This window comes from Canis lupus, chromosome 5, assembly GCF_003254725.2.
Source record: "Canis lupus dingo isolate Sandy chromosome 5, ASM325472v2, whole genome shotgun sequence".
Lineage (NCBI taxonomy): Eukaryota > Metazoa > Chordata > Mammalia > Carnivora > Canidae > Canis > Canis lupus.
Window position 1 is genome coordinate 44,047,955 of NC_064247.1, and position 14,460 is coordinate 44,062,414.

General features: G+C 41.4%; 1 protein-coding gene across 26 annotated transcripts in view; it reads right to left on the reverse strand.

The window, feature by feature from the left end:
* SGIP1 (SH3GL interacting endocytic adaptor 1) overlaps positions 1-14,019 on the reverse strand; it is a 207,274-nt gene extending 193,255 nt beyond the window's left edge. For 7 of the 26 annotated variants that reach the window (XM_025428029.3, XM_049110333.1, XM_049110332.1 and 4 more), the window contains exon 1: positions 12,911-13,274. In XM_025428029.3, coding sequence (XP_025283814.1) covers positions 12,911-12,920 — 10 coding nt within the window. In that variant the 5' untranslated portion in view covers positions 12,921-13,274. The other 19 variants (XM_049110324.1, XM_049110322.1, XM_049110328.1 and 16 more) reach the window with 7 other exon arrangements.
* Between the last annotated feature and the right edge of the window lie 441 nt (positions 14,020-14,460).

Sequence of the window (14,460 nt, forward strand, 5' to 3'; positions counted from 1 at the left end):
GTCCCTTCCAATCTCTCTTAGCTTTCCTGAAAATAAACATAACATTTAAATAAAGTCAGAGTATTTATTACTCAAACACAGACTCAAGACAATCTCCTCTCAAAACAATAACAACAACAACAGAAAAAAAAAAAAAAAAACCCAGAGGGCCATCTGTAGCTACTTCTCCATCCAACATTCAAAATAATTGCTTAAAGATGCAAATGGAAATGTGACCTTCTCCTTAAACCCCTTCAGTGGCTTTCCACTGCCTCCCAATCAATTCCAGATCCATCTCCATTGCTCACAGAGCCCTGCCTGATTTGAATCTTGCCTTCCTTCTCTGCCGTGTCCTTTCCCTGCTTTCACTGGTCTCCAGCCACACTGGCTTTTCTTTTGTTCCTTGAGCTTAAACAAGATCCAGGCAGTCATTTGCCCCTGCAGTTCTCACTCCCTGAAATACTCTACTCTCAGATCTTTACATGTCACAGTGTGATGAAGTCTCAGCTTAAATGCTTCCTTTACCATCTAAAGCAGCTTTGACCACCACTTTCCACTCTTTTCCAAATGATTCTTCGTTTTTCACTGATTTTATCACCATCTGAAATTCTCTTGTTTATTCATTTGGTTTGTGAGTCTTGTCTCCTCATAGTTGAATGCAAGTTCCAGCAGAGCAAGGACTCTGTGTGTTTTGCTTACTTATATCCCACACTTAGAACCATGGCTAGCTCACAGAATTCCACTGCCACTAAAAAAAAACCTTCCTCTGTATCTTAGTCAAAATTCATCAAGAGAGCAAAACTCTATGCCTCAATCTGCCGGTGTAAGGTAGGTTGCCACAAAGACAGAAGATGGTGGAAAACTCAAAAGAAGAAATCCAGATTAAATAATTTGATCTAATAATAAGATTGCATGGATTAGATCTCGCTGAGATTACATACAGAACAATATTTCTGTAACTAGGCCAAGATAGATGTTATTTGAGCACACTTTAAAATGCATTTTAATCATTCCACTACATATTCATTATTAGAAACAATATTTTTACTCAGTTTCGCAAAATTACATGTAGCATTTTCTTTTTTTTTTCATGTAGCATTTTCTATTCAAATAAATATTTCATCAAATGAGGGAAGGTGTTCTTCTCCTAGTATCCAGGAATGAAGAAAATCATTTGTATATGTGAAAGGTGGAAAGTATGAGGAGAAGAGTTAACTGTAATAGGGATACAACCTGCAACCCTCATCGTAGAGGATTGAATTTTAAAACTAGTTAGTACCTTCAAAATTATTTAACCTAATCTTTACTTGAAAATAGTTTCCAAGATACTAAATATAACAACAGCCCTAATACTACGTTATATTTATATATTAATTTACTGCTTTTAGAAATATTTTCACATATATTTTGTGCTTTGGTATTCACAACCAAGTGAGAAAGGCAGGAGAGCTCATTTCCTACTCCACAGATGGGAAAATAGAAGAGATGGTGACTTGCTCAAAATAAACAGCCAGGATCTTTAAAGAGGATACAAGAAAATCAATTCTTACCCACCTGGCAAATTCTTGGCCTCATCCTCTTTGCTAACAAAGAATGGTGCCAGGAGATTTAAGAATTTTTTGAATTAAAATCAATTATTCTTTCTACTGCTTTGCTTTCTCTTCCCAATGTTAAATAGTTTGTCCAAAGTCACTCAGCTGGCAGGGAGCGATGTCAGGACTAGAACCTAACACAGAACTCCTTCCGCCTCACCAAGCTACCTTATTAAATGAAAATGAAGAATTCATGACACATCATGTCACTCATCAATATGAGCCATTCTAGCTCAATATACAAATCAAGCTCCAGCTAACAGTCTAAATGTCTGACAACAGGGGAATAGGTACAGAAATGACAATGCAATGGATATTCTATAACCAGTATAAATAACGTTTGTGGAGACTGTTTCATAAGGATGATAATGATGGCTAACACCTCTTGACTGAGTGTTTACTGTGTACCAAATACTGTTTTTATGTATATTATATGTCTCATGTATGTAATTATATATTATAAAAATAACACTAATGATATATAACATGTTAAACTCATTTAATCCTTATAATAGCCTTTTCTGATATGGATTATGCCATACAGAAGAAGAAATTGCAGCACAAAAGGGTTAAATAATTTGCCGAAATGTTATATAGTTGGCAAGTGTAGAGGGGACAAGGTTTGCATCTGGGAAGTTTGTCCCAGATCCTATACTCTTAACTAATATACACACTGTGTAGGACAGTGGTTACCATCTAATGTCAAGTGAAAAATCTGTGTGTGTCTGAGTGTGTATGTACACACATGTATGTATACATATAAATAGATCAAATTGAGTTCTTTGACATAAATATTTATTTTGCCTATAAAGCTATTAAGAGCTGGCATTCATTGAGTGCTTACTTAACATCTCAGGTTAAGTGCTAACTGAAATCCATACATTATCTTAATTAATTCCCGCACAATCTTATGTGGAAGGTGTCATTTCACTCTCTTTACTGGTAATACTGCTGAGACTTAAAGGGCTTCAGATTGTCCCCGAAGTCCATGTTCTACACTCAACAAATTGTAGTAGTGGTTAGTTATTTCATAATAACGAGATAATTGGTGATTTCAATTTCTCCTTTGTATCTTCCTATTTTCTGAGTTTTCTACAATGAAACCTGATCTCTCTTAAAATGAGAGCAAAACAATTAAAGTAGTCAAGCAGACTGTGTGAGATACTAGGTTAACTGCATGCTTCTGAACCAAAGTGTGGCTCTCAGCCAGACTGATCCTACGCAGCAGATGGGAGCTCTGGGGAGAAGAGAGGGCTTATGATCCTGGGTACTGCCTGGCATCCATACTGGAGCCTTCAATGTTCCCAGCAGAGTAACATTTAATATACCTTTGCTATGGACCAAATACTTTTCTCAATATTTTACATATGTTAACTTATATAAGCCTCATGATAACCGTACACTGGGTGGCGTGCATATTTCCCAAAAAGTTGTGATCCCTCAACAGCATTCATTCATTCACTGAATTTTTGTTAAGTACTTACCCGTGCCACACATTGGGAATAAAAAATTGAGTGAGACATGGTCCCTGCTTTGGCAGAGTCCTTGGTTCTTGGTGGAAGAGCAAACAAAGTAGGTATATAAACAGAAAATAGCAGCTAAATAGTATTGAGAGCTTAACACTTTACCTCAAGACTGTAGCCTCAATCCCTACCCACCAGCTTGCTCTATGGCTTCTAGACTTGCCATCCCAACAATAAAGTGAACCAGTTCCTTAAAAATATCTCTTTCTCTCCCTCTCTTTCCCTTTCCCTCACCCTCTTTCTTCCCCTCTCCCTGACCCTCAACCTCTCCCTCTCTCTTTCTCTCTCTCTCTCTCTGTCTCCTTCTTAACCTATTGGTTCTGTAATCTCTGGAGAACACACTGCTACAGTGCACTTTCTGATTTAATCCTTACAACAGCACATGATTAAATTAACAATGAGAAAGTTACTGTTATTATCATTTCCATCTTCTAGATGAGGAAGCAGGTTCACTAGCTTCCCAAGGTCACATACATGACATTTAATCTAGACCAGCCTGACTCCAAAGCCAGTGCTCTTAAACCTTCTGATATGTGGCCTTAGGAGGGCAAGGACTGATTGCCAAGTGAGCTCAGGGAGCACCTCACTTTCAACATGGGGAATGTGGAGAGGCTTCATTGAAGAGGGGCACTTCTGTTGGACCTTGAATGATCAGAACAGACTGTGACTGTGTGGATAAGGGTAGGAATAGCACATACAAAGGAAAGAGGACATGGAGCTCCTGGCTGGCTGGCATAGTGGGATATGAGCAGATAAAGAGCCTGTGTGTGAAAGTGTTACACAGCAACTAAAGCATTTGTACTTCATCTTAGAAGCATGGGAACAATCAAAGGCAGATGGGGAAAGTGATGCCTTTGATGGCTGTGAGAAGCATGGATTGGAAGCAGCAAAATCTGATCAGGTGTGGTAGCAGAGGATGAAAGGGAGAGGACAAAGCCAAGATCTTTTAGGAAGGATAATCTATAACTCTAAAGAACCTACCGCTATGAGGCAAGCAGGAAGGAGAAATGAAAAATGAATCCAATCACTGACTGTGGCTTGACTATCTGGTAGACACAGGTCTTTGAACTGGAGGCACGAGGAGGCTAAGGAAAACTTGGTGGTTAAAGTCTATAGTACAGAGGTAGGGTCCTACCTGTTGTGAGGCTTGCATTTCCCACTACTGCTACCATACCTAGTGCTGTAAGCAAGTTTTCACCTGCCATCTTTCAGTGATACACTAAGGGCAATTGTAAAGGTTGGATGTACAGTGAGACCACCTACATCCCAGGTTTACCCATTGTTTTTCAACTTTGGGAAGCTGCCTATGGTAGGGAAAGCAACATGCTATCATCTCATGTGCCAGTCCCAAACAACTAGCAGAAGTGGCCTGGAATATGATGTTAAGATAGACGCTGAGGCCAGAGAGAAAGATAGTTAAGATTGATTAGTGATGCCTTCCAAGGTCAAGAAATGGATAGTGTAACCCATGGACATTGGGAATCAAGGATGGTGGAACATGCTAGTAATTAACAGTACAGTGAGGAGAAAAGAAATCTGTAGATCTGCAGAAGAGGTCCAGCAATAATCTACTTGACCAGTCAAATAGTGAGCTGTAATGCCTAGCCACTGTATGCTAAGGAACCCACATATAACAATAGGACTAAGAAAGAGAGTGATCTGAGAAAATAACTGGCATTTGCACCACTCTTCTTCAGATGTTCTCATATTTATTATCTCATTCTACCTTCCCTATGATTCTGTGAGATAGAGAGCCAGCATTATTCCTACCTTATAAATGGGGATGCTGAGGCCAAAGCAGTGCCAGAACTCATTCAAGGTCATAGAGCTAGTCAGGAGATCCAGCCCCTTCAAGTCACACTCAACTCTAACTCTAGGATTGGAACCACGAACTAAGGTAAGAGCATGATATTTATCTATTTACTTAAATACGTGGAAAGATGAGTCCAAGAGGCACCACAGAACCAGTATCAAAATGCCAGGCTTCTGAATGCCCACCTGTCACTAGACACATGGATAACATCGGCTCATGCCAACTGACCAACACAAAAGGAAGCTGGCTTTCCTATCACTCAAGATTCACAGATGTCTGCTTATGTGTTACCTTGGAGTCCCTCTCTTGAACATCCCCTTGTGCTTTTGTCCAGAAGCACTGACGTCCTTGCCGTTCTGCCCATGTTCTGAGCATTTGTACATGCTCTTTCTCCCACCTCTTTGGACTCATCCCCTGAATAATTACATGGCTGCTCACCCTCTCCACTCCTTCAAGTCTTTGCTCATATGTCTTCTCAGTGAGGCTACCCATTACCACCTTATTTACAATTGCAATCCCATCTACCCTACTCCTTCCTCTCTCCCACAATTTCCTCTATCTCCTTTCTCCACTTGATTCTTCTCCAAAGTTCTTATCCTCATCAAATGTACTCTGTGTTTCATTTTATTTTCCCATCTCTCTTGCATCAAACAGGAAGGTCCATGTAGGCAGGAATTTGTATTTAGACCTCCAGCACAGAGTCGAACACCTAGTATGCATTCATACAATTCATGCAATTTCTGATGAATAACACAGACAGTTCTATGCTAGGGACTAGAGATAAGGGTTGTGTAACTGCACCTTTCTCTTCCAATACTGAAAAGGGGCAAAATTAACCAATGGCATCTATACAAAAGAACAGCAGAGGAGTAGCCAGTGAAAGGCAGATAGTAATACATTTGGATTATTCTTGTATTAAGACAAGCATATTTTGAGATGGGAGGAAAAAGACTCAATAATTCAATTTAAACCTTGGAGGGAGTAAGTTTGGGGAATCCAAACCATTCAGTGAATGCCAGAGACTCTTAAAACTAGAAGTTCTAGAGATAGGCAGATCAATTCTCTCATTTTATTTGCAAGGAAACAGAACCCCAGGAAGGTAAAGTAACCTCCTCAAGGCACACAGCCAAGCAGTCACAACACTTAGACTCAAACCTAAGTCTGCCTCTGGGTCCATGCTCTTTCTACCAAAGACATCCAAACTACACAAATTCGGTAAACAAACTGAGCTTCTAAGACTAATGGATTCTCTGATCAAGAATAATTTGGCATTTGAAAAACCTCATTTACCATCATCACACTGCCACTGCTTGCACAAATACATTGTACAACATTATGCTCATCTGTATTCATTTACTTACTTAAAAATACTTGCCAGATTCCAAGTCATACTCCAGCTCTAGAAGCCAGTGTTTTCAGATCTGGTCATAAAGCAGAGAAAAGGAAAGATAGTCCAGGAAGAGAAAGATGAGGTAGAAGGATGATGGAAGTAGATATAGGGAGGGCAGAAATAAAGGAAAGCAGAAGGGAGAGAAAAAATGAAAAATATGTATAGGCTCATTGGCAGCACTGCTCCTGGGATTTTCTCGGGATTTCTTTGAATGGCTGTGCTATCACTTGTCTTTCCCATTATAAAATAATTTCTTCAGAGCTAATCATCAAAATGATTCAAACTCAAGCACATATTTTCAAATGGACCATTTCTTTTTCTTTTGCTTCCCAAAATATATTATCTGTATCTCACAATATCCCATTCCATAATACTTCATTCTTTTTCTTAATCACTTCATGTTTATTCTCCAGCGAGAACACAAATTTGAGCATTTATTTTTTCCTACATCAACTATAATGCCCCCAAAAATACCTTAACAGTGTTACCACATGAAGCCATCAGGGTCATTTATATCTGGTTTTCCTCACTTCTCCAATGGATAAACACACTAAGCATCCACTGTGTGTCAAGAACTAAGAATGAGGAGGTGAACCTGATAGACCAGAGTCCTGTCCTTGTGGAGCTTAGCTCTGAGTGAGAAATTCAGCCCATACACCATTAAATGACCAGGAATCATAAATACATCTCTGAGGAGAGAGAGTGGACTGGGATGTACTCAGGGGCCCAGGCCTGTGTGTTTAAGAGTTTGGGATGACAAGAGGATAGGGAAGTCCTCCAAGGAGGTGGTAGTTTTGCTGGGACCACAAGAAAACAGTCTGGGAATTGGCAAAATCATGCTCTAGGTAGAGCAAAAGCCCTGAGGCAGAAAAGTTTATTTGTTCCAAACACTCTGACACTGGCAGTAAGGCATTCCACGAGCTTGGACAGGCCTGGCAGGTCTGAGTATGCAGCCTTCCATCTGCAATGGATTTTAACAGAAATGAGAAGATACAGAAGCTTTTTAAACAAGTGACACGACATAAGATATTTAAATAGAGATTCTAAATATCTCCCTGAAATTCTGTGGATGTAGTTAGAGGGCAAACATGTGCCAAGAATGCAGACTGACCCCTCCTCAGTGGACACTGACCTCCACCCACCGTAGCTCTCTCCCTGGTAAGCAAACCAGCCAGTGCTCACAGAAATATTTGGTAGTCAACATAGGAACCAGTTAGGCCCAACACTCCTGCCACACACACCCCTTTGTCCTGGAGGATATCCTGCCCTTCTCATGCCCCTCAGTCCCCTTCTATCTCTGATCTTCTCCTTACTCAGTTCATTACTCCTCAGAGATTTTTTTTAGAGAGGAGCCCCAAACCATCATGATCCCTTAAGCATTTTCTTCTTCCAACCCCTGTACCATCATCTCAGTAAATTCTCTCTCCCTTTATTAATTCCATTCGCAAGTTTACATAACGAAAGTAATGACAGTTTAATAGTAGTATATATGATGAAATTGAATTGAGAAAAGTAAACCATGAGTATGGAAGTAAAATTGAACATAATTGAAAATTCAGTGTCATAAGTCTCTACAACTTCTGAAAATATACCTTAAAACTCCCTTCATATTTTTTCTCCATATCCTCATTGTCCTCTAATGAAACCTTCCTTTTCACAAATAACATCATTTACAATTGAAAACATATTTAATTCCATTGTTCCTTTCTGGCTACTTACTGTGGTAACCATACTGTTCTTCACACATTTCGTTGCAAATATTTAGTATTTCAACTAGATAATGGGTTAATAGCCTTTGAACGAGTGTGAGAATCTAATCAACATATATGTCATTATTCCTATGGGAATACTTGTTTCAAATGAGCAATTCGTAAACAAACTTTCAGGAACATGAGAACTGTGAGTTGGTGACTTCCTGCAATTTGTTTATTTGAAACATGGATAATGAATGTGGCAAGTCCAACAGAAAGAATTATCCAGAGTCTTCTAGAATGGTTTGTCTAAGATAATTTTTTGAAGACTGCATATTCTTCTTAGAAATTTAAAGTTTTGACCTCTGGAATTGTTTGGGAACTTATATATATAAGAAGGCTCCTTCTGACACAGAGCCTTGGGGAAGAAGAGAAATGACATACACGATGACCCATATATTAGAATCTCATATTCATGCTTAAGATTTTCCAAAATAACTTCACTCTTTCTGGGAAGTATTCTCTTTAAAACTTCTTTGCTAACTAGAAAATGAACAGGTCCAGCTCCAAAATGCTTTGTTTTTGATCAGATCAAAGAATTTTCCAAATAAATAAAACTCTATTTCTAGATAGGAAAAAACAATCTTTACTATTATGAGGTTCATTGCAACAACAAAAGCTCAGTTAATCTAGAATCGTTCAAAATTGTCTAAGAAGTTTGAGATAAAGAGTATTAACGAGGAGTTGAGGGTATGGTTCTGTGCGTATTCATATTTAAAAGAGAGACAGAATGTGTCCATCCAAGAAACCAAGTTCTAGTTTTCAATTAGGTTAGGATGCCCATCTTGATACAAATTTTAAAATGGTTCCTATTATAAGATATTATGATAGGCCAAATGTATGAGCTTTGTTGCTAAGTGAACTTGAGTCCAGAAAATTCTCATCTCCATTTATCAGAATTCAAGAAAAACATGTAATTAGGTCTTCTGAGGTAAATACGTTAATGTAAAACATCCAGGTGACTATGATGGTTCATTGTTTTTCCTCTAAAATTGAAGGAAGCAATACATTTATGACATTATAAAGAACTCCACTTCAGTTTATACTATTTATAAGAACTTGAATTGACCAAACAAACAAACAAACCATGAACTTGGGTTCACATTCCATTTTGCCATTTTTCTGCCTCAAAATATTTTTTTTAATTTTTGCAAGTTTGAAAAAGTATTGCATGCAGAATACACTTACAGATTATCGTGAATGGTAAATATAATAAAATGTATTAAATCATCCTATACAATAAGCCCTTAATAATGTGCTTATTAATTTAAAAAAATTGTTATAGGATGAAACCACTGGCACCCAAAACCTTACCCTTCTAGGACAGCACCTAAGAGCCCGACTATGGAACTAAAAGCACAATAACTTGCAGTGCAGTTCTGCAAGATGAGGGAAAACTTCCTAGGCTGCCCTATAAAAAAAAAACAGATGTCCTAAGAAACCCTGACTTTGTTCCATTTATCTTTGAAGGGATATCCAAAATGGCATTTTCAAACTTTAACGATAGTATGCAATAACAACAGAATCCTTCAAGAGTTGCCCTAATCACATAGACTGTATCGAAAGCTTAACCAGTACACGTGCCTGTTAGCAAATGACTACCTTTGCTCACCCTCTTTCCCTTCACAGTCATACCACACAGGGCTCCCTATCATGTGGCATTCCTTAGGAAAAACACAACTCAATACCAACCACTGCCAAATAATAAAGACTGCAGTAATCAGTGAGTCAAATATCAAATTAAAATATATGTTTTTAAATCAAAAGATTTAAAAGGAATCATGGAGGGACAAACTACTGGTAAGATGTTTGAGGTCGGGCAGCCCAGGTGGCTCAGCGGTTTGGTGCTGCCTTTGGCCCAGGGGTGATCCTGGGGACCCGGGATCAAGTCCCAGGTAGGGATCCCTGCGTGGAGCCTCCTTCTCCCTCTGCCTGTGTCTCTGCCTCTCTCTGTGTGTCTCTCATGAATATATAAATAAATAAAATCTTAAAAAAAAAAAAAGATGTTTGAGGTCCCTGCAGTATTATTTCACTACCTTCTATGAAGCTAGCATCACTGGGGAGGTAGTAACCTTCCTCATCTATGACCAGGATTTCCAATAGGCATTGAATGAATGGAGCCCATATCTTGTTCCATCAAAACAAGAACACAAAACTAAACTATGAGCCATTCTGAAGAATCTTTGTTTACTCCTGTTTTACACGAAGTAGAGAAGTAGCTTTGAAAAGTTGCCATGGCCATGCTTTTCCTGAGCAGCAGACTAAAACATTTTGGTGAATATAGAAATATATACAGTGTAAATGTGGGCTCTCTCCCTTCCTTAATAATATATATATGTGTCGACTACTACATGTGTGTGTAACTGTGTGTGTGTGTGTATGCACGCACCGATGCATATATGAAATGTACTGTTGAGGAGAGACATCATTTAACCATCTTAATGTCGGGTGACACATTCTCAGAGCCCACTAATGTTTCAGCAGAGGGCTTCCATGACAGGATTTTAGGGTGACTTTTAAGGGGTTCCTTATCTTTCCAAGGTTATTGTGATGGATGGAACGAACAGCCTAGTTGCCTCTAGGGATGAGTTAAGTGAAAAATAATAACTGCTCTGTCACATATTTGGAATAAGAGCAATTCAGAGGTGAATTCTGGGATGCAATATCAGAAACATACATATATTGCCAAAAAGACTAGCAACTAAGTTAAAAGGTTTTTGATAGGCAAATTGATTTCTAGTTAAGGTTCCTACCTGCCTTAAAAGGTCACTGAACCATTAAGATAATAAGTCTTGAAAAGCATTTAAGTATGAACTATGAGTAGATAAAAATGATTAGTTTCATATAAATTTCGAAGCCAATGGGAATCTTTCCATTTTCTTTTTCAGGGATTTGACGGAAGGCAACTGCATCCATAGTGTCACCTCTAATTCAAAACAGTACTAGCATAGCATCCTTCATTAGATGAATTTGGCAGACTCAGAGCAATGGTGCTAATTCAGCTCCAACACACGTCTTTGTTACAGTTCTCCTTTCAGTTTAGGCAGCTCAGATAGGCTTATCATAGGGCTTTGAACTGCCTGACATTCTCGGATGGCACAATAGACAATATTCCCAGGAAAGTCATTAATGAGCGTCAATAAATATTACTTCCTTCAAAAAAGACACTTTAACTCCATAGTTTGCAAGGCAAGAAGTAGAAATGCAAGATCTTCTACTTGCCTGTGTAAGATTCAAACCTAATTAGGATGTATGCAGATATCTCATTAGGAAATGCTACAAATGAAATTTAGCTGGAGAAACATAGTACCTCTATAGACAAAATTCTTTCTTTCTTTCTTTCTTTTTTTTCTGAAGAGAGTAATCTACATGAGTTTAAATTGAAAAGTGTTACAGTAATACTCTTTCTGTTTGTCTTGCCTTGTTATTCAAAGATTAAATTCATTTTCTATTGATGAAAATCATTACATCTTAGGCCGTTAGTAATCTCAGTTTATTTAGACCTGTATTTTAAAGAACTAGCTTGAGAGCCCTTTGCAGACAAGACCCAGGCTCCATGACAAAATGATACCCAATTTCTCTTTTAAGGCTATTTTCTAAAATCTGTGGGCCATGACTGTAGAATTCTTCACTCCCTCAAATTACATTAACAATGTTTGACATCATGACAGAGAGAGCAAAAGGAATTCATTTCTCCCGAAATAAGTGGGCTATACCATTGCTTTTTGAAACCATCCTTCTCTGATTCCATTTTGGTAAATTTCTAATGAATGTTTAAAATCTGTAGGACAGACCTTGGCTTAAGAGGTGGCCTCTCTGCCATTTTCATGGCTGATTTGAGACCCATTATGCACTCGATTCTGCATTGTGAAATCCAGGCTAGGGACAAATTTCTGCCTGTCATCTTAGGAAAGGCCAGGAGTTTTGCACCATCCTTTAGTGTGAAAACAAAATCAAAGCCAGGGTAAGGCTGCCTGCTTCTTTCTTAATCAGCTTGATGCTTTTTTGAGGCAATCCTGGCTGTCACTATCTCAGGCTTGGAAGGGTAATTCAGTAGAATAAAATATAGTTTAAACAACATCTCCCCAGGGAAAGTTCCTTCTTACACTTAATATTGAATGCAAAAAGGTAATCAGTAAATAATCATTTGGTGCTTGGTTAGGAATCATTGCACAGGAATGCATTTAAGAAGAACAAAATTCTTTTTTTAACCCGGTAAGACCCTGAATCCGGGGCTGAGAGGCCCAGATATTTTCCTCATATTGCTCATTCCGTTGCAATGGCATCCTCCTATAACTATATCTTATGGACCAAATTTGCTGCACCTGTCACCCCAACAATAAGATGTAAATTGCAGAGATAAAAATAAAAGAATTTTTTTTTTAAATGTTAAACAGTTCACTGAAAATGACAGCATGGATAACTCTGTCAATGACCTCTCCTCGCTAATGTCAATTTCAGAAAACAAGTTTCCATTGTAAATGTTTAATCAGTGTAGTCCCAGGAACCCAGAGCAGAAAACCTTATCTTCTCTCCCAACTTATTTGCTCTGCAAGCTCTTTCTTAGCTCTATCTCTGCTCCCTGGAAGCACTTTATGGTTTTGTGGTTTGTTGTTGTTCTCTCTCTCTCTCTCTCAAAAGAGCTGGGAGCTCTGTAGGTTCTGAGCTAAACAGAAGCCTTGTGGTTTGATTCCATTAGTCTGAGCCCTGGTCCGCGGCAAGCAAACTGCAGCATTGCTGCTTGCAAATCCTGGCGACCAGGTTCGAGACCAGAGCCACAAACACTGGCCGCACACATTCTTCAATGCCGTTCTGCCCAAACCTTGCCTGAAGCCAGTCAACCACAGCAGAAAGCATCCTACCTTCCATCATGGTGGCGGAATTGCATTCCTTAATTTCCAAGGAGTCTGAAAAAATACAGGAGGATGGGATTCCAGGTCGCAGCTAGGTCCTCGCAACGCTGCCGCCGAGAGGTCTGCTCCGTCCACTGCCGAAGCCAAACGAGACGAGCGTTAACCCCCAAGACAGGCCATGGATGCTGCTGGTGCCGCTTCACCTACGGGCTCCCGGGAAGATGCTGCGAGAGAAAGGGAGAGGAGCGGCAACCCGGCCGAGCTGCACCGCCTGCGCCGCCCTGGCCAATCCCTTCGGCGCTGGACCGCGTCACATGGCAGCCAGCCTGCGTCTCCTGACACAATACCCCGGGAGAGCACACAGAACCTATTTTCCGTCCCTATTCCCCTCCGCTCCCACCCCTCCCGCTGGTCACCAAGTGCACGGCCCCTTCCCCACCTGGTGACGCACTTCCCCGCCCCTCCTCGTCGTCTTCTGGAGCCCCCTTGCAGCGGCTGGGTCCCCGCGATCGATTGTCAGAGCTGCCAGCTGGACGGGGGGCTCGGGCACGCGAGGAGCACCTACGTGGCTCGCCGCGGAGGGCATCGGTTTGTTTTGCTTTGTTTTAAGAAAAACTTGCCAAGAATTCCATGCACTCTGGTGTCTTAGCCGCACACTTCTAAGCTCCCATTCCCGTCGTCTTTGGCCCTGAAGGAACTCCAGACGTTAAGGTCTGCCTGCGGCCTCCGCACACGCGTGAGTCAGTCTCTCTCTCCCTCTCTCTCATCCCTCTCTCCCTCCCTCTTTCTTTCTCCCTCCCTCCCTCTCTCTTTCAAGAGAGAAAGAAAAAAAAAAAATCAATCCGGCTGACGTCACATCAGAAGCAATTATCCCCAAAAGGATGATGCAGAAGAAATTTCATCCCAGCTGCCTTCAACAGAGCCAGGGAATTAATCGCGCGTGACATGCCCAAGGGCTGGGAAGTGTCATTAAAACAAAGAAACAAAAGAACCCACCCGAGTGGGGGCTCTGGAATCAACCTGGCAACGCTCGAGATCATTCCTGGGGCGGGAGGCGGGGGCGAGGACCGCAGGCCGGGCGCCCGCGGCACCTGGACGCGCCCCGGTCCCCGCCCCGGTCCCCGCCCCGGGCCCCGCACGCGGCAGCCGCCGCCGCCCCGGGTGCAGGGGCTGCGCCGCCAACCGCAGGCCCTGGAGGAAACCAACTTTCTTCCAGAGCACACGATTTTTTCGCAGCGCGCCTTCGGCATCTGTGCGGGTCGCGCAGCCCAGTCGTTCACCCCAGCCCAGCGGAAATCCGCAGGGAGGCGTCGGTGCGGGGTGCTGGCCCGGGGGCGGGGCGTGGAGCTCAGGGGTCTGCAGCTTCCAGGGACGCGCTGCGGGTGCCGGGCTGCTGCCTCCGCGGGAAGGGTGACGGCACCCGGGCTGCTGGGGCCGAGAATCTGCCCCCTGACCGGTCCCCAGAAGCGCCGGGAGCCTTCCGAGGGGCCTCAGGCCCTGGGGGCCCGCGAGCTGCGGTTCCTCGCTGGCAGGCTCCGGCAGCTAAGGAAGAAGCAGGC